General features: G+C 42.0%; 3 protein-coding genes across 3 annotated transcripts; all 3 read left to right on the top strand.

Moving 5' to 3' along the window:
* Window positions 1-2,765: 2,765 nt before the first annotated feature.
* LOC143153022 (odorant receptor 67a-like) lies at window positions 2,766-3,838 on the top strand. The gene is made up of 4 exons (XM_076323770.1): window positions 2,766-3,082; window positions 3,163-3,367; window positions 3,471-3,630; window positions 3,753-3,838. Exons 1-4 carry the CDS (start codon window positions 2,766-2,768, stop codon window positions 3,836-3,838), a joined length of 768 nt encoding a protein of 255 aa, XP_076179885.1.
* A 2,047-nt stretch (window positions 3,839-5,885) lies between these two features.
* Window positions 5,886-8,937, top strand: LOC143153021 (uncharacterized). Its single transcript, XM_076323768.1, has 9 exons — window positions 5,886-6,247; window positions 6,592-6,981; window positions 7,028-7,161; window positions 7,404-7,445; window positions 7,586-7,694; window positions 7,755-7,868; window positions 7,968-8,172; window positions 8,492-8,647; window positions 8,872-8,937. Exons 1-9 carry the CDS (start codon window positions 5,886-5,888, stop codon window positions 8,926-8,928), a joined length of 1,569 nt encoding a protein of 522 aa, XP_076179883.1. The 3' UTR covers window positions 8,929-8,937.
* A 2,354-nt stretch (window positions 8,938-11,291) lies between these two features.
* Tm2 (tropomyosin 2) lies at window positions 11,292-18,459 on the top strand. Its single transcript, XM_076324889.1, has 7 exons — window positions 11,292-11,446; window positions 14,517-14,807; window positions 15,073-15,206; window positions 15,276-15,464; window positions 15,563-15,638; window positions 15,713-15,845; window positions 18,078-18,459. The coding sequence occupies exons 2-7, from the start codon at window positions 14,568-14,570 to the stop codon at window positions 18,158-18,160; spliced, it is 855 nt and encodes a 284-aa protein (XP_076181004.1). The 5' UTR covers window positions 11,292-11,446; window positions 14,517-14,567; the 3' UTR covers window positions 18,161-18,459.
* Window positions 18,460-18,464: the final 5 nt, after the last annotated feature.

The following is an 18,464-nucleotide window of genomic DNA, read 5'->3' as shown; positions in this document are numbered from 1 at the left end:
ACATTTCCTGGTTAAGGCATATCGTACCTTTAATGCAATTTTCTGTTTCATCCTTCACCTTTATCGCGAAATAAAATTGTTAGCAGCAGTCGCAGAAACCCAATGGAAATAAAAAGGAAATTGGAGAACAACGATAGTATTCGATGTCTTTATAATAAATATGCTCCTTCTATCGTTAATAATCGTTTGAAATATTCGATACGTCTCTCACAGTTTGTATCTAAAAAATCTTGTTCTTGACTTATTCTTTTATTTCTTTCGCGAAATACAGCTCGATAATCATTCCCGATCAATTACGTGGCAATAAAGCGAATTTCCGAACAATCAACGATGCATATACTACGATAGATGCGTATACTTCTCACAATTTTCTATTGTTGGCGGTCAACAACTTCAACGTGCACATATTTACAAAAAGATATCATGCAACAATCATGTATCTTCGTACATACTCTCTTCCTAAACCAAATTTTTGACCTCGTTTTTAGCGTCGATAATCAAAATGATCTCATCGATAATTTCTACGCAACGCTGTACATGTTTGCTACCTGTGATAAAATCTTCTGTTTATTGAACAGCCGTGGAAATATATCATCCACGAGTGTGTCGCCCTTTAAAGACGAAAAATGAAGCAGATAAATCGTTTGGTAACGATTCTAACGGTTACAGATTGTGAAGAAGCCGTATTCATTGCACAACCTCTTGAAGGACTCTTTGAGTAAGTAAACAATTTGACTATCGAAGATTGACTTATTGCAAACACGACGAAAGAATTAGTCGCTTACCATTGAATTTCTGTAGCCGTCGTGCAAAATATTTTCGTGCACCATAAACGTCATCGTAGAACATCTTTGTATTTTGTAATCACAAGCACGAGCACGGTGTAGAAATAAAACAGTCAAATTTACCGTTAAAAGCACAGCGTATAATATTTCAAACGTTCGACACACCCGTCGTAGCGTAGTAATACAGTTGCGATGGTCAGAATTTTCTGCTAGTCGTCGAAGAGAAAATAAGGCCGCGCGTCTATGGGCAAAAAAAAAGAATGATATCGTTTATTCGACTTTACTTTTATATTAGAAATGATACGATCAATGATTCAGTGGATCGAATGTACTTTACACGAGCTGGAATTAATCGTTGACGTAGGAAAGGTAACGTCACGTTATATAATATGCGGGAGACGGACGCATTGCTAATGAGCTCAACTACTGTTATTCATCATACTCCCTCTAGTGATCGAAGGGTGAACATCTCGAGAATTCGAATTTCTTGCATTACGTTGCTTAATGTCCTATAAATATTTTACAAATAAGACGAATGCCTCTATCAGACCGTCTGTCCATTTCAAGAGTGAAACGCAAAAGCGTGTTACTCGGTTGAAAACTAAACTTTAAACGTTTTATAGACGTTCGCCGATTATACGTCGAGCAAGGAAACCGTGTTAATTATCAGAAGGATGTACGAATGAAATATTGATCGATCGAAATTATGGAGATGTCGATAATATTCGAGATTCTCACGTATTGCGGTATTTGGCGACCAATTTCTTGGTCGTCGCGATCGAAAACAGTGATCTACAGCATCTATTCTCTGTTTGTGATGTGTTTCGCAGTCAGTTTCACGATTTCTCAAACTTTCAGCGCTCTATCAGTGAACAATGTGGACGATTTCGTGGAGAACACATATATACTGGTTACCGCTTTCGTCGGTTGCTGCAAAATGACAAACATGCTGATTTGCCGGAAGGGTGTCATAGATCTGGTGAAGATTCTTGTGGAGGAACCCTGTGCTTCGTCGGACACGGAGGAAATGAAAATTCAAGCGAAATACGACAAAAAAATACGGTCAGTCCCGACTGTGACGGTGGATAACAATGAACCACGCTAATAAATAAGATGAAAAATATAATTCGTGAACAGATGAATTAGGTTGTACGATAATACACAATAGTCTACTTCTCTCACGCAGGCTTCCAGTGCGGACACTCTCTTCTCACTCTATAATACATATGTTTTAGACATACCGTATACAAAACACTGTATACAAAAAGAATTCTACAGTTCATTATTTCTACAGTCCTATAGTACATATATTTTATACATACCGTATACAAAAAGAATAAGGAGAACTTTAGAATTATTTCTAAGTTGTACCATTTCTTTACTCGAGTAATTTTTAAGTACAACCTGAATTATACCACAATTATCGTTGTATTTGTTTTTCTCGGTGGTAAATTAACAGAATAAATCTCATAACCCTTTCTTGAGAAATCGATTGAACAAACTAACGAAAGAAGTCTCACTTGATGCAGTGCATTATCATTTCTACATTACGTTATATCTTCGCGTTCTGGTCGCATAGGCAGACAATTCTTAAATGTACGATCTTGTAACAAATGATTAGATAATAGAGAAATTGTCTATTTATCCCACTAGATTTTTATCCGTGTGGCCGTAGCTAAAATAATCGTTCATTAGGCACTCATTGCCAAGATTAATGCACTTTTCTAATGTATGCAATACGGTTGCCAACAAATTCAAAGAATACCTAGTATTTTCAAAAGATCGCAAAGACAAATTTTCGTTTCATTGCGTCCTTTGTAGATCATTAAGCAAAAATTCCACGCGTTATTAAATTAATAATCACAAGATGCAATAACCAATATTTAACTCTGGCCCAATTGCTCCAAGTGCTTTATCTTTTCCCCGCCCTTTCACTAATCATCAAAAACACTCTACAGGAATAATACCATTCAGTATATGATGATGATAGAAACGTCAGTCGCTACGACCATAGTGAACTCGTTAGCGATCGACTTTCGCAACGACAGACTAACCTACCAAGCCTGGATACCTTACAATTATTCGTCCACGATTCTTTTCCAATTGACATACACCCACCAAATGTTCAGTGTATTTATTTTGTCGCTCGCGCATATTGCTTCCGATGTACTGTTCTTCGGATTGGTAATACAAACCTGTTGTCAAATCGACATCCTCGAATATCGCTTGAACGATGTAAAAACGAACGGAAAGACGGCACTGCAGAATTGCGTTCGTCATCACAACAATATTTTCCAGTAATTGACGGTCCAACGGTTACGTTATAATTTCGATTAGCTCCGTAATTATTTCATAATACGAAACTTTTTAATCGCAGATTAGCCACGATGACGAACAACACGCTGAATATAACAATCTTTTCGCAATTTTTCGGAGGATTCCTAGTGCTCTGTTTAGGACTATCACAGTTACTCAAACAAGACCTTATGAGCGCCGAATTCTTAGCAACGATATTTTACCTGAGCACGATCATGATACAAAGCTTTCTTTACTGTTGGTACGGGAACGAAGTCAATTTGAAGGTTCGTAACTCAAGTACGTTTCTGTTTCCTTTTCTTTTTTTTTGCGACGCATTGTCTTCCATAAAAATTGGGAAATGTCGATAAAATTCGCGTGGTGTTTCAGAGTATCAGGCTGGCAGACACAATCTTTCAGATCGATTGGACTGGACTAAACAAAGACGAGAAGAAGATTCTTCTGTTCACGATGAATCGTACAACTTCGCCCATAGTGTACGAAAGCGCGCACGTGGTGACTGTGAACATCGATTTCTTCGTGGTCGTCAGTAACGTATACTTAAATTTTCCAAGTTTGGTTTAACGAACTAACCATTCATTGCTTCTGTCTGTCTGATTGTAGCTAGTTAAAAGCTCCTACTCGATGTACAATGTGCTACAAAATACTCAGAAATAACGACGATCAAAGTAGATGACAGCGATCCGATCTTGAGGAAATGGTCCGCTATGCACCCATTATTGCATAGTGATCCATAATTTTTTTAATCAATAAAATTATTCCAAGAACGAATTCTATTGTTTCTTCGAACGAGTTATGTAATTCTATGCAATCTATCCGTTGACTATACAACAGAACACCCTAGAAACAACGTGAAACACTCGTTTCGATGTAAAGAAATTATCGAATGGAAATGTGTGTCGTTGAATTGCCAATAATATATACGAAAGAAATAATTGAAACAAAATTGTTTCACATAAAATTTTAGTACGACGAATTCTTAATGAAATGCTGTTTGTATTTTTTTTCAGCTTTTAACGTTTACTGGTAATCGTTTCCTATAAACAAATTTTTTCACACACTTCAATAATAACTGTTTTCTAAAATACTGCTAATGCTCTTCGTGTAGATGTTCCTCCATAACCGGTAAATATGTGCGTTTCATCTTCATACATTTCAGAAGATATCCCTTATTTCGGGAGGTTCTAACGTAAAAGTATCGTAAGAATAAAATTTAAATTAAATCCCCCAAAGTTTTTACATGCTTTGTATAATCATTTACACGCTTTTGCTTGAATTCATCGCAACACGAACGTTCGTGACATTGCTCCTTAAAGACTCGGGATCGAAAAAATGAAAATTTCGTACCTGATTACCAGATGACCATCCTTCTTCGTTCTCATTTCTCATTTCTGTATGTACTGATAACAATCAGTTCAATTGTTGCCCACTTCATACTTCCTACCGGTTAGAAATACTCGAGCACCATCTAAAAAATATTAAAGATGTTGAAAATAATGCCATGGAACAGTGAGCTTATCATCATGATCATATATACAATTTAGTTTCCCAGTTTCGTTAACCATCGAATATTTTACTAACAAGTATTTTGGCAATAATATATAAAAATATGATAAAAATGTTTCATTGGTATATTGAAAATTACTATATTTCATTCATTCAAAGAAAGGGGGTAAAGTAATCTTATTGTATCATTGAATTGACAATCAAATGAGAATGAGTATTTAGGTGCTTACACCGAAGACGAAAAACGTCTTGAAATAAAAATTACTTCAATTTGAAAACAAAATTTCGTTTACAACTTTCTTTGCAATTATTTCGAAAATTAAAAAATTTGAATATCTATTTGTATTTCTATATTTGTTCTCTTTACGTACCAGTTATCATAAAAGATGACACAAATATTCACTTATCATTCCTAAAGTGGAACAGGGTTGAGTCTACCCCTTTGTGTTTGAACCTTCTCTAAATTCGAAACAAGATACACTCCACGAAACGCGACGCTCTATTTCGTTAAAAAAACGTGACGCTTTATTTGGTTGAGAAGAATTGTTATACATACCGATACAATAATTAAAATACTCCAAAACCTAAACGTACATGGGAGCAAGACGGATCTATAGACGCTTCTGTGTTCCACAACGGTCAGCAGAGAACTGAAATAACCTTGCTTCCTGGAGTTTATTGTCATTAATGTTTGCAGAGGGATCCGATGTCAATAGTCGTTACTATGTCATTATCTTCCTTCTAACGTACAGTCGACTCGTATTCGTTTAATGTCATTGTACTTATCCATACAATTGAATTTTCAATTTTATACAGTTGTTGTTCGGCGCTCATGAAACTTCAGAGAACGTAATTTCGCTAAAGGCCACTGTATAATTATCGTTCCAACGATCGAGGGGAACCGAGAAGCGTAGTCGAGGGTAATGGCACAGTGATATACATATGTCTCGAAGGGAAAATAATTGTTTTAAACGAAGTGAGTCAGTCAGACAAAGAAAGCAGTGTGGTCTCGAATGAGATTTTCACCCGATACCGATAGACGATTTTCGATATCGCACGTGAACACTCTTTATAAACAGAACGAGTGAACAATTCGTTGTACATTGTCTTACGTTTCGTCTCCAAAATTATTCAACGAGCCTCGACCGATTCTAGATAGTGCAAGAAAGTATCGAAAAGAACTCCCGCTTTCCCAAGTGGTATAAAACATTTTTTACGCGACGCTGTACCGGTCCTCGATTAGGTGGGTGAAGAGAGAATTAAACGGTGAAAGAAAGGATGCACAAGCTTCCTTTGTCTTTTATTCTGCTTACTTACACTGGCTACTGGAGACCGATAAAATGGCCGGTATATTCCATCCAATACTGGCTGTACAACACATACTCGGCACTCATGATATTGTTCTTATACTTCTTCGCGTTCTGCTCTTTCGTAGACTCCGTTCTAAGCGAAGACCTGAAGGCCGCGACCGATAAATTTTCTCTCTTCATCTCGGTACTCGGTGTCTGCATCAAAGTTGGCAATCTGTTTTTTCAACGTAAAAGAATCATCAGTTTGATGAACACTCTTGTCCAGGGAAATTGTATCCCGAGGGACGAGCAGGAGATGATCATACAACAGAAATCCGACGACCATGCAAGGTAAGTACATTTGTTTTACGGAAGATGTTTAAACTATCGGTGTGTGGTCAATTGCTATAGCTAATAACGTATCAAGAGCCATAATTTAATCGAACATTCAATTCGTCTATCTTCGTCGCCAGTCGATTATCGCTCTTTCGAGCATCTGAACAAGTTAATAATAGCAGTAAAAATATTTTGCGAAATCTGTGATAAAAAAAAAAATTTTAGTCAACCATTGGTTAGGAAAGAAAAAAAAATTGAATCAGTGGAGTTAGGTGATGAACTCTGATTTCCCTGTACGCTTATTATTTTACCTCTTCTTGCTCGAAACAGTACGATCATTACCCGAGACTTTTTTGCAGAAATTTGACGATATACTGCGAGATCGTAAACCAGATGGCCGCAACGTTCGCGACTCTAGGACGATTCAACGAGTTATTAGGCAAGAGATCATTACCAGTGTACGATTGGGTGCCGTACAGTTTAACGTCGCAAAACGTGTACATGATATCTTTGATGCAACAGACACTTGCCCTGATAATCTGCGCGAACGCCAGTGTAGCCAACGAGACATTGATCTCGGGACTGATGATTCAAACGAGCGCACAATTCGAGATATTTTGTCATCGAGCACGAAAGTTACCAGCCTTGTTCGTAGAGGCGGAGAAGGCCAGCACGTCGACGGAGGAATTGAAGAACAGAAGAAAAAGAATACTACGAAACTTGATTACACATCATCTGGAAATTTACGAGTAAACTTTCATTGGATCCATGAACATTAAATAGTTCTCGTCGAAGTCTCGAGAAATATACGTTTACCGTGATACCGTACAAGGTGTCTGACCTACAAGTATCTCAACACGGTGGAACGTCTCACGAGCAACCGATAGTGTCGAGAAAATGTTTTCAAGAATATACTTTTGACAGCTTCGGTTCATCGTAGGATGTTCCACCTAAAACAGACACCCTGCGTACACTGCCGTCCATAAGTCTCCAGACACTTGCTCGATGATCTATAAAATGCTAATTAAACTATAGATACAATTTTCAGAGAAGATTTCGTTGCTTCGTTTTCTCATATTTACGTATTTTAATATATTATTTTACCATAAAATGTACGGTATAAATATCGTATACACGATATAAATATGCGACAAAGCTCGATTCCCATTAGCGCTCAAGGGACACGACGCTGGCGCCAAATTCAAGACTCAATGTGCACGAGCGTCGTTCTTGAGCTCTAATGAGAATCAATCTTGAATAAAACGGAGTACATACTTTGCCAAGATGAACCGTATCTAAGCTCAAAGTAGAACGTTAAGAAAAACAAGAACGTTAACAAAATTAAACGATCAGTTCGAGCAATCATTTTCAAACGAGGCGGATACATCGATGAGAAGAAAAGATTGAGATCGTTCTCCAGCGAATGTTTAACGCACAATATTCTTTACATTTACTCTGTAATGTAAATAATTGATAAGTGTAGCTTTTGTTTCATAATATGTGTGATTTCGTAATGTTCGAGATTTGTTCTTACTCCGCATTATACAAATAAGTGTCCGGTGATTTATGGATTACGAGGAGAAGAAATTGAAGTTCACAGGAACGCGAAAGATTATTGGAGAGCCTTTGTTAAAACGTTTACAAAATTATTCCGAATGCTAGCTTCGACCGATTAATCGTTAATGTTCATCCTCGTTGGTCCACGATCATCGATAATATTAAAATTTGGTTGCAGATTTACGAAAATCGTCAACGCGATTTTCCAGTACACGATCTTCTTGCAGTTCTGCATAAGCACGACGGTGCTCTGCCTAAGTATTTTAAAAATGTCATCGAAGCTCTCGTTCGATGTGAACTTCGTTTCGAGCCTCTTCTATTTGTGCGCTATGCTCATGCAGGTGTATTTATACTGCTGGTTTGGAAACGAGGTGACGTTGAAGGTTGGCACCGAATTTTGTTTTCTTGAATCACCGTGTGTCGTTCGGTGCACTGAATGGAACGCAAATTGCAAAGTGATTAGAAACATAGGTTGTCGAAACATTGGGGAAAAAGTGTGCGCCCCTTCGAGCGGATAAATAACATGAGAATTTGCACGTAAAATGGCAACGGGACGAACGAAAGAAAGTACATGTAACGTTGGATAAGATCGGCAACGATGTACCGTATTAATTTAATATCGCGAACACGTTTCTAATCGCCATGGATATTGCACCGGATATTTTAACACCCGTACGTTTATCTCACGAATAATGTTTGCAGAGTAAAAGTGTGAGCGACGCCATTTACGAAATGGACTGGACGACGCTCCCCGTTAACGTAATGAAGGATTTACTGATTATCATGATGAGATCCAAAAGGCCCATTGTAATGTCGAGCGGTCACATTGTCACTTTGTCCACGGATTCGTTCGTGACCGTTAGTAACGTACAAGTTTCATTTATTATCGATACATTACTTTCCAAAAGGGAGAAATCGTGGAATCAGACACTCGTTAAAGAAACAAACTCGCAGATCGCTCACGACGACCGAACGATCATTTTTCTAAATCCCTTTCTCGCGTACGAACACCAGTTCGTTATTCCTTCGGGGTCAAAAAGTCGACTAGATAAATCGATTGGTAACGATTCTAACGGTTGCAGATCATGAAGACGTCGTATTCGTCGTACAACCTCTTGAAAGACCCTTCGAAGGCGTAAAAAATTTTCGCCATCGAACATCGACTTTTCGCAGACTCTACGATCGAACGAGTTAATTAACATCGAACGTTTTTAACTTTACGTGAAAATACTCCCATATACCATTTGCTTTCATTAACATCACCGTACGATATTTCTATTCTATGTAGTAATCACTAACACAGAAGACAAATAAAACTACATGCCTTAGCAGTAAAAACATACGTGTACAATATTCATACGACGTATTAAACATTGGATAAATTAAATTTTAACGCGCGTTATTTTTCTACCATCTGCTCGTGCTCCGAAACGTACGTCCACAAAGTGACAAGTATAACGTATTTATTTTAACTCATTATTTTACTAAATAGAATTTTACGAGATTCTCGTCCTTTCGATTAAAGCAGTGTCACAACACTGCAATTAAACGTACAAAAATTTCAATAACTAAATTTCGATAACTCGTTGGATGTCACGATTAACGTCCATTTGGCGTTCCTCGTACGAAAATAAAATACGATTCGAAACTAGAAGCAACTTTTAAACGCAGAAATATTCTCCTTCGATCTAATGCGAAAAGTAAAATCCCTATTGGATAAACGATCGTTTCGATTACCATTTCTTCGATGTACGAGTACACTCTCGCTAACGTTTAGATTTCGTAGGACGAGCACTATTCGGTGTTCGACGATGACAGAAACGTCACTCGCTACGAGTATTTTAAACTCCTTCCTGACCGACTTTCGGAACGACAGACTAACCCACATCGCCTGGATACATTACAATTTTTCGTCCACGAATGTTTTTCGAGCGACATCGCGCTTTGCCACGATACTAGATTCTTCGTATCGGCGATGTCGATTCGACGTCCTCGAATGGCGCTCAAGGTACAGTAAAAGTCAAGAAATGTTTTCGACTGTGCAATCGTGACAACATTTACCGATAATCGACGATCGAAAAGTCACCTTTTGTTTTATTATTGCACCCTCGTTGTTAAATTTCTATTTTCTATTGTTCCTCGCCCATCGATCGTACGAGACCCTTTTGTTGCGGAACGATTACAATGGATTTACTTATTATCACGATGAGATCCAAAAAGCCCATTGTAATGTCGAGCAGTTACGGATTTATGACCGTTAGTAACGTACAAGTTTCATTTATTATCAATACTTTACTTTCCAAAAGGGAGAAATCGTGGAATCCGACACTCAAAGAAACAAACGAACATAACGATCTTTTCGCAATTATTCGATGGCCAATGTTGCATATATCGATGTCTATCGAAATACCAATTTTCGAGCGTTCTTCGCTCGAAGTTCTAGACCGAAAACTATCCCGAACATATTGGAACTCGTGTTTTTACCCTTGTCGTACAACGAGAGGATCAAGGAGACACGAGCATCCGGACGTATCTCTTGTTACAGCTTTAATTATAGAAAAACGATATAATGCGAAGACGAGATGGGTCGAAAAAGATCCGAGAAACGTACGAAGGTTAAACGAAAGGTTCGTTCAAAGCATTTACTTTGCAAAACGAAGGAATTGAAAAATTCTTACGGTGGTCCAGATACTCCTAATCGCAACGAATCTCGAAAAGTGCACACGGTGACCGCGGATATAAATTAATTCAACATTCTTTCCACAAGACAAACGAGCATTTCGTGTGGAAAGTGCGCTTGTTAACGCGATACAAAGGATTTCTATCATTCCTTGTACCATCAATTTCTACCGTAACTTTATTCGTTACACCCAAGAAGAATGCACCGTAGATTAAAAAAAAAGTACAAAGACAGAACAAGAAGGTCCTGCGAAAGTCCACAGGAAAAAGTTACCGAGCCGATGGACGCAATTCTAACTTCTTCGACTTCACCGCGGAAATAATAACGACACACTTTTCCTCGCGGAAAGAATACTTTTTCGCGATCGTCGTAACGGGTATTTAAGTTTTCCAAGGCCGACTACGCGAAGATCCAACCGCTCATTGTTTCCGTCGCTCGGCTCGTAGGTGGTTGAAAACTGCTCGACGTCGCAACGCGCTACGAAAATGCTCGAAAATGGGTGGCGAACGGGGTTGGATAGGTTCGATCGCGGCTGAATCGTTATCGAGGTGGCCGTGACATCGAGACCGGCGCGATTCCTTCGTTCGATTCACAGACCTTTTTACATTGTAATTCGATCCAATGGAGCATGGAGGGCCGGGCGAAACGTTTACGCGGAGCGTCGTTAAACCGGCCCTCGTTCTCGAGTTCGATATTGTCCGACGTGTCCAAATCGATCCCGCGAGTCCGCGGATCGCTGGATTCATCGGTGTCTTCCCAGTCGGAAGGTGAGAGAAATTTCCAAGGAGGCGCGAGCAGAAAATAAACGTTCCGGGCCCCACCCCCGTACAAACTTCCCGCGGCGATCCATTTTTGGGCTCCCCCACCTCCTTGACTTCGCTCGCCACGAGAGTTCACCTCTCGCTTCGCGCCGACGAAGAAGCTTTTCGAAACACCCTCGTACACTCGACTCGCGCCACTCTGCTCGCTCGGGTTAGGTAAGTGAACCGAACACCACCACCACCACCGCTACCACCGCCGACAACCACCACCACCAAGATCGCCACCATGGAGCGAAAAAAAAAGTTCATCTCGTTATTGTTTCCGCGAACGGGATTTTGTTGTTCGGGGGGATAATCGCGAGATCGACGACGGTCTACGGAACACGTTAAACGCGAGTGACGAAAACGTACAACGAGGGTAGAATGTGGATCGAAAAACCGTGCGCGCCCGATCGTCGCGAGGATCCGTGGAACCTCGCGAGAAACATTGGAAACAATGATAATCCCCGACTCGACGAAGGATCGATTCCGTGATCTCCGTGTTTCCCTGGCGAGAAACCCCTGGAGAGAACGTATCGATACTCGAAGGAGGAGTTTCTTTTCCTCCCCGGTGACGATCGCTAACTCCGTCACCCATTGAGGACATCGACGCTACTAATGGAACACGAAAGGCAATCCCGACGCTTTGCCATCTCGATGGAACCGTCCGCATCCAGAGAATCGGCTTTGGCTTCTAGAAGGCTTACGGCTTGAAGGTTTTAGATGAATATTCTGCTTTGGCGATGCTTGTAAGTAGTATTAACGTTTTCACGCCGCTTAGCGTTAACCATTTCTCTAGATCGCGAAACGACCTGTACACGTACGCTCAAGGTGAGATATTTCAAATATCGTTGCCGGTAGACTAAATATTCGTAGTCGTGGATACATTCGCTGTAGCGATCGTAACGGAGCATCGAAGAAAAAATGAAACATAGTAATCCACTTTCGCGAACGAGAATAAACCGATCGCGCGTGCCAATAGTGGAAATTGGTAGTTCGATCGGGATTTGAAATTTATTAAATACTCGTATCGCAGTTACTACACCTATATTTGTTCTAACGGTATAAGGTGGGTTATCGGGTAGATAAATTAGCGAACAATGCATAGAACGTCGAATCGTTTTTGAATCTCGAGAGGGACTCTCGAACGTCTCGTCGACGATGGTAGAACGCGATAAATCGTTGCAACAATGTATTCCCACTATTCGTTCGAACGGAAGGACCGAAAAGATGAAGTATCGCGATCCAGATTCGCGACAAGAATAAACTGGTTGCCATCATCGCGTCGTTCGGTTTACGCGTGCTATTTTCAACCGCTTACGTTTCACGAAACGAATCGATGACTTAATTTGCCGACTATCGAAGAATGGAAAAAAAAAGAAATGTAGATCGATACGAGAGATCAACGATCGCGCGATGGAAGCGAGATCCGCTCGCGTCGCGATTTCCAGCGGCGACGAATCGAAAATCGTGAAAAAAAAAAAACAAAGAACAATGCAATTCCGACGAATTAACGACAGCGGCTATTTAAATGCTTGCAGGAAGTTACGACCGATATCAGGGCCATGGAACACGCTTTTGCAAGACGCTCTAACCGCTGCTGATTAACAATAGCGCGACTACTAACGCTTTCAGAGAGACAAAAAACCCCTGCTTTTTCGGCTTAACGCAATGCCGTAAGTAACACACGCAAATTTATCACGTAAACGCGGCGTCCAGCAAATCCTGCACGCGTTCCCTTAACGCTTCGAACATCCTCAAAGTCAGCCCTCCTTCGCTCAAAAGTCAAACGATTCTCGACAAACGAACGATTCGAGGATATCGATCGTTTGTTAACGAGTTTCGAAAATTCACTTTCCTTGTGTCACTTTGGCAACTCGCGAGGATAAGAAGAGGACAGGAGAAGGGGGAACCGGACGCGAAAACCTAACCCAGACGCTATTAATAACCGGGAAAGAGGGTCGAATGTTGCCATTCAGTTAACCGATCGATTAAACGCATCGAAGAAACACCTACGCGCGTTCGCGATCCCGCGTCGATTCCTTCTTCCTTCTCTTTAATAAATTATCTCGAAATGTTCAATTTCCCTCGCGATGAATGTTCTCGCGAAATAATTCCACGATTGGGACTTCGGTAGCGTTGTTTCACCCAATTTCGTCGGGAGGTTCGCTAAGGGAACGACTAAAAGGGTTCGAGAATGGTCGTGACGACGATTCGAGGAGGATCGGTGACGATCCTCGTGGGTAAAAGCGAATATTCGCAGGATCTAACCGCGAGATCGCGAGGTGCCGGGCGCGCGATGATTTCGTAAATGCTATTAATACGCGGCAGTTAGATCGAATGTCGGTCGTCGGTGGCGGCCAAGTAAAGCCCGTTCTTCTGTGTTACGCTCTCGTGGTTTTTGGCCTCCTCGCCTCACGGCCTCAGAAACGCCGGCGGGCCGCCGTCGTCCTCTCTTCGTCGTTCCGCGCATATTTATAGAGCCTGCCTATGGATGCTATTTCCGTAGACGCACCGACGTGCCTCTTCGCTCCTCCTCGCGGCAACGGATATCGTCCCGCCGGATTACCACTCGCGGAGACTCGCGTGGATCGTCGAAATACGCGCGAGCCGTCCGCTTATACGCGCTTACACGCCCCCGCTTCTTTCTCTATTTTCAGGGTTAAAACCGGGTATCGCGAAGCCGCGTACGAGGACCCGAGAACGCCCCGAGAGACGAAATCGAGCGACGAAATCGAGCGATGAAATCGAGCGACTCTCGATTCGGGAAAACAAAACCGTTCGACGCGTCGTTGAATATTTCGACGCGCAATTTCGTACGCCGCGGCGAGGGCGATTACTTACGAAACGGATCTGGGAAATTTTTCCACGGGACGATGATCATGGAACAAACGTACGACGTTTCTATCGTTCGACCGAGTTCGTCGCAAACTCGAAACTTCGTCTGCGACGAGGAAATCGATGTTCCCTCGATCCGGACGCGGAGAATCGTGACTCGTTTCGCACGTCCAAAACGACGAATTTTCGATTCCTCGTTTCGTTATCACGCCACGCGATTACCGTCCCAGTTCGATCCTACGCTTCGAAATAATTATTCAACGAAGATGCCCCGCTCGAAGCGAATAATTTCCCGCGAAACGGAAACCCCGTCCCCATCACCGACCGTGTCTCATAACTCACGATTGAAGGAAATCGATCGCGAGATTTCGAACGGTCCTAAACGAAACGGATCTGGGATGAATTGCAGCGAACTCGATAGTTTCTTGAAGAAAGCCGGCAAGAGAAAAAGGCCGCCGCCATGGACGCAATCAAGAAGAAGATGCAAGCGATGAAGCTTGAGAAGGACAACGCGATGGACAAAGCCGACGCCTGCGAGGGCCAGGCGAAGGAGGCGAATATGCGCGCGGACAAGGTCAACGAGGAGGTCAGCGAGTTGCAGAAGAAGCTGACCCAGGTGGAGGGCGACCTCGAGTCCAACAAACAGGCACTGGAACAGGCCAACAAGGACTTGGAAGAGAAGGAGAAGGCCCTTACCAACGTGAGTGTTCCTCGATTCGATCTAAACGCTGGACTCCAGCGTGCTCCAGTTTATCTTGGACCGGGTCCAAGCGAGATTTTTCGTACGGGAGAAGTTTTTATTTCGGTCCTGTCATCGAACCTGCTAGTCGCTCCGCTTTTAAGATCGATGACTCAGTCGGACGTGGCTCGACCACGCCGAGAACATCGTCCATTCTCTCCCTGTCTTCTTCCTCCCCATTTAGAGTGGCAAGGGTCAATGAGTCACGCCCGATTCGTAATTTCAGGCCGAATCCGAAGTCGCCGCTCTCAACCGAAAAGTCCAACTGATCGAGGAGGACTTGGAGCGTTCCGAGGAGCGTCTGAACACCGCCACCGCCAAGTTAGCGGAAGCGTCCCAAGCTGCCGATGAATCTAGCCGGTAATTCTTATCGAAACGATAAGATCGTTCGATCGTCGACAATCGCCTGAAAACTGAACGCTGTTTCAGTATGTGCAAAGTATTGGAAAATCGCGCGCAACAGGATGAAGAGAGGATGGATCAGCTGACGAACCAACTGAAAGAGGCGCGTCTCCTTGCCGAGGACGCCGATGGAAAATCGGACGAGGTGTCGCGGAAGCTGGCCTTCGTTGAAGACGAGCTGGAAGTCGCCGAGGATCGAGTCAAGTCGGGTGAAGCGTAAGTTTTCGCTGTTAAAGAGCGACTCGATAAGGGAAGATGGGGGAGGGGTGGAGGATTGCGAGCAATTGAACAGGAACAATTTTTCGATTTTCCAGCAAAATCATGGAACTGGAGGAGGAACTGAAAGTTGTCGGTAACAGCTTGAAGTCTCTCGAGGTCTCCGAAGAGAAAGTGAGTTCCTCGTTATCGTTCGTCGCCGTGTTCAAACGAGCTCGGATCAATCTACGAGCGGATTTTGGTTTCAGGCGAACCAAAGAGTCGAAGAATTCAAGCGACAACTCAAAACTTTGACGGTGAAGCTAAAGGAAGCGGAAGCCCGTGCCGAATTCGCCGAGAAAACCGTCAAGAAGCTGCAAAAGGAGGTCGACAGGCTCGAAGGTGAGCCAACGATCCATTTTACTTCCATCTTGACGATCGAATCGTTCGTGTTCGCGCGACCAGCGATCCTTTTGCTCGAACAACGATCGGGTTTCGTTTCTCTGAACGTAATTCCGTGCCACGCGTGCACTTCCGTTACGAAATCCGTCGTTGGATTATTTTCCAACGAAGTTAGGCAACCGTGACGTAATTTGGCAAAACGACAACGAAATTATTTCACACCACGGGAATGGTATTAAAGTATTCGTGGTCGATTTGCCAACCTTGGAGCAACATCGAAATCGTTCTGTTAAACGTGGGACGCGTCACGAAACGATCGATACCGGTGAACCGAAAATATATAATAATAATAATAATAATACGCGAATTCGAGGTTCACTTCTACCGTGGGAGACGGGATGTGAGAGATTGATTTAAGAAACAGTATTCACTTTTACTAGTAACAATTATTTCATAGTTACAGAGATTGCGAAGGTAGTGTTCGTTATAAATTTCCGTGATAATGACACATCATCGTGCAACACAACTGATTTTCTTTGCAGACGTATTGCACCAGCAGAAGGAGAAACGCAAAACGATTTGCGAAGAATTGGACAAGACATTCGCTGAGCTTTCTGGCTACTAAACAAACAAAACGAACAAATAATTCTGAAACAAAACTATCACTCATACTCGCCCCAAACTTTCACGTTTATTCCTTTGCTCAATAGTTTTCTTGTCTCGTTGTCTTCTGTGTTCCGAAGAAACTTTTCCGCTTTAGCTACTTTTCTCCCCCTTTTTTTCGCTGCGATAGCTTCCGAATTTGGGCGTATTTCCATTTTCGTTTTTCGTCTTTCACTTTAACAAACATCTTTTTACAAAGGAAAAACGCACTATATGTTTATTTCGCTTTTTCTCGTATCCTTACGCTCGTATAAAGTTTGCGACACAATGCAATTATCAATTCTCATCGATCGCTGTACGTCTCCGAATTTTCCCCCGATTCTTCGATTATTTTTCACGCCATTTTATCTTTGTTCTATCGCCCGATTTGGGAGCGCTTTGCTTAGATTTTGCGAGAACGGTGTTCTTAGTACCTATATTTCGTTCACGTTGAGCATTGACCATTAATATACGCGCACATCGAACACACAAGCACACAAGGCGCTTAAAAGAATAAAAATTGAAAAGAGAAAAAAATACAAAAAAAAAAAAAATAATAATAATACAAAAAGCTTCGCACGTTTATGTGGGCTCGTCGTACGTCAGGTACATTTGCCAACCCCTCGCAAAACTGTTTGCCTTACACTCGTGCAAAGGTATACCACACCTCACGGATTCTTGCATGCTTCGAGCAAAGTGATTAACCAACGAAGAAAATTACATTGAAGACGATAATCGTTAATAGTCGGATCAAGATCAATTGTCTATCGTGTTTAAATGCCCGCGCCACGGAATTGTTAATAGAGTGGCAGGAGAGGGGATAGACCGTCGGTGACCTTGAGGAACCAATGAATTTCGTTCCGACTAGAGATCGAAGCGATGGATGCGCGCAGAGAACGAAAATGTAGTTTTCTTCTGTAGAAAAAGAATTAGTATTAAAGCTACCACTTAACGTTTGCTTTCACACGCGTGCAGATGTGCAATGCGATGATGCTTTTTGTGCACAATTTTGTATCGTACAAAACACACCGATATACACCACGTTGTACGACGTCTGTATCGAGCTAGTGTGCATTTTCTTTTTTTTTTCTTTTGTTATTTTTTTTTAGGACGAATGCTGTATGCACCAGCACCGATCACTTCGGCGTGAACTATTTTTTGCCTAGGGTTAACCAACCACGTTCCTCCCATAGCCGATAATAGGAAAAAAAAAAAAAAAAAACGATGCAATTTCCGTGTTCACGTTTAATTTAAACCCGTGACTTGGGCTCATTAAAACGAGTAGTGCATCGAAGCTGCGCTTGTCCGTTAAATGATGACGATGATGATGATGATGATGATGATAATGAGAGAGAGAGAGAGAGAGAGAGAGAGAGAGAAAGAGAGAGAGAGAAAGAGAGCTCGTTCGAGAAAGCGTTATTTAAAATTCTCTGTTCTATGTATGTATGTCGAAAGCATAATTTACCGGCCAGGCGCATAAAAATCGAGTAGAAAACACGTAGTAGGACCGTATTGATTAGATCTAAAGGAGTCGCGATTAACCGCGTAGATGAGTGTGCCGTGAACTGAACGCCTTCTGAACTTTTCCAGACGAGCTGGGCATCAACAAGGACAGATACAAGTCGCTCGCCGACGAGATGGACTCCACGTTCGCCGAATTGGCAGGATACTAATCTATTTCGTCGTTCTATGCTTCGTATAACGATCGCAATATCACGCGTGTGAGGGATGGCTACTACGATCGTTTCGCATAACGGACCTCGAAAACCCGACCTCATCGTCGCGAGAGATCGGCGAACGAAGCACAGGGGGGCCGAGGATATACGTCGAGGATCGGATGTTATTTATCTAAATTATACTACGTTACCGCGACGACGTTGGTCAATGTATTATGGAGATCGTAAGAAATTTTACTCTGTTACACTGTTGTACCAAATATTACACGAGACCCAATAAAACTGCTGCAATGTGGTATGC

Source organism: Ptiloglossa arizonensis, chromosome 12 (assembly GCF_051014685.1).
Source record: "Ptiloglossa arizonensis isolate GNS036 chromosome 12, iyPtiAriz1_principal, whole genome shotgun sequence".
In the NCBI taxonomy this organism is placed as follows: Eukaryota; Metazoa; Arthropoda; class Insecta; order Hymenoptera; family Colletidae; genus Ptiloglossa; species Ptiloglossa arizonensis.
Note: the sequence above shows the minus strand (reverse complement) of the source record. Positions and strands in the feature narration are given on the sequence as shown.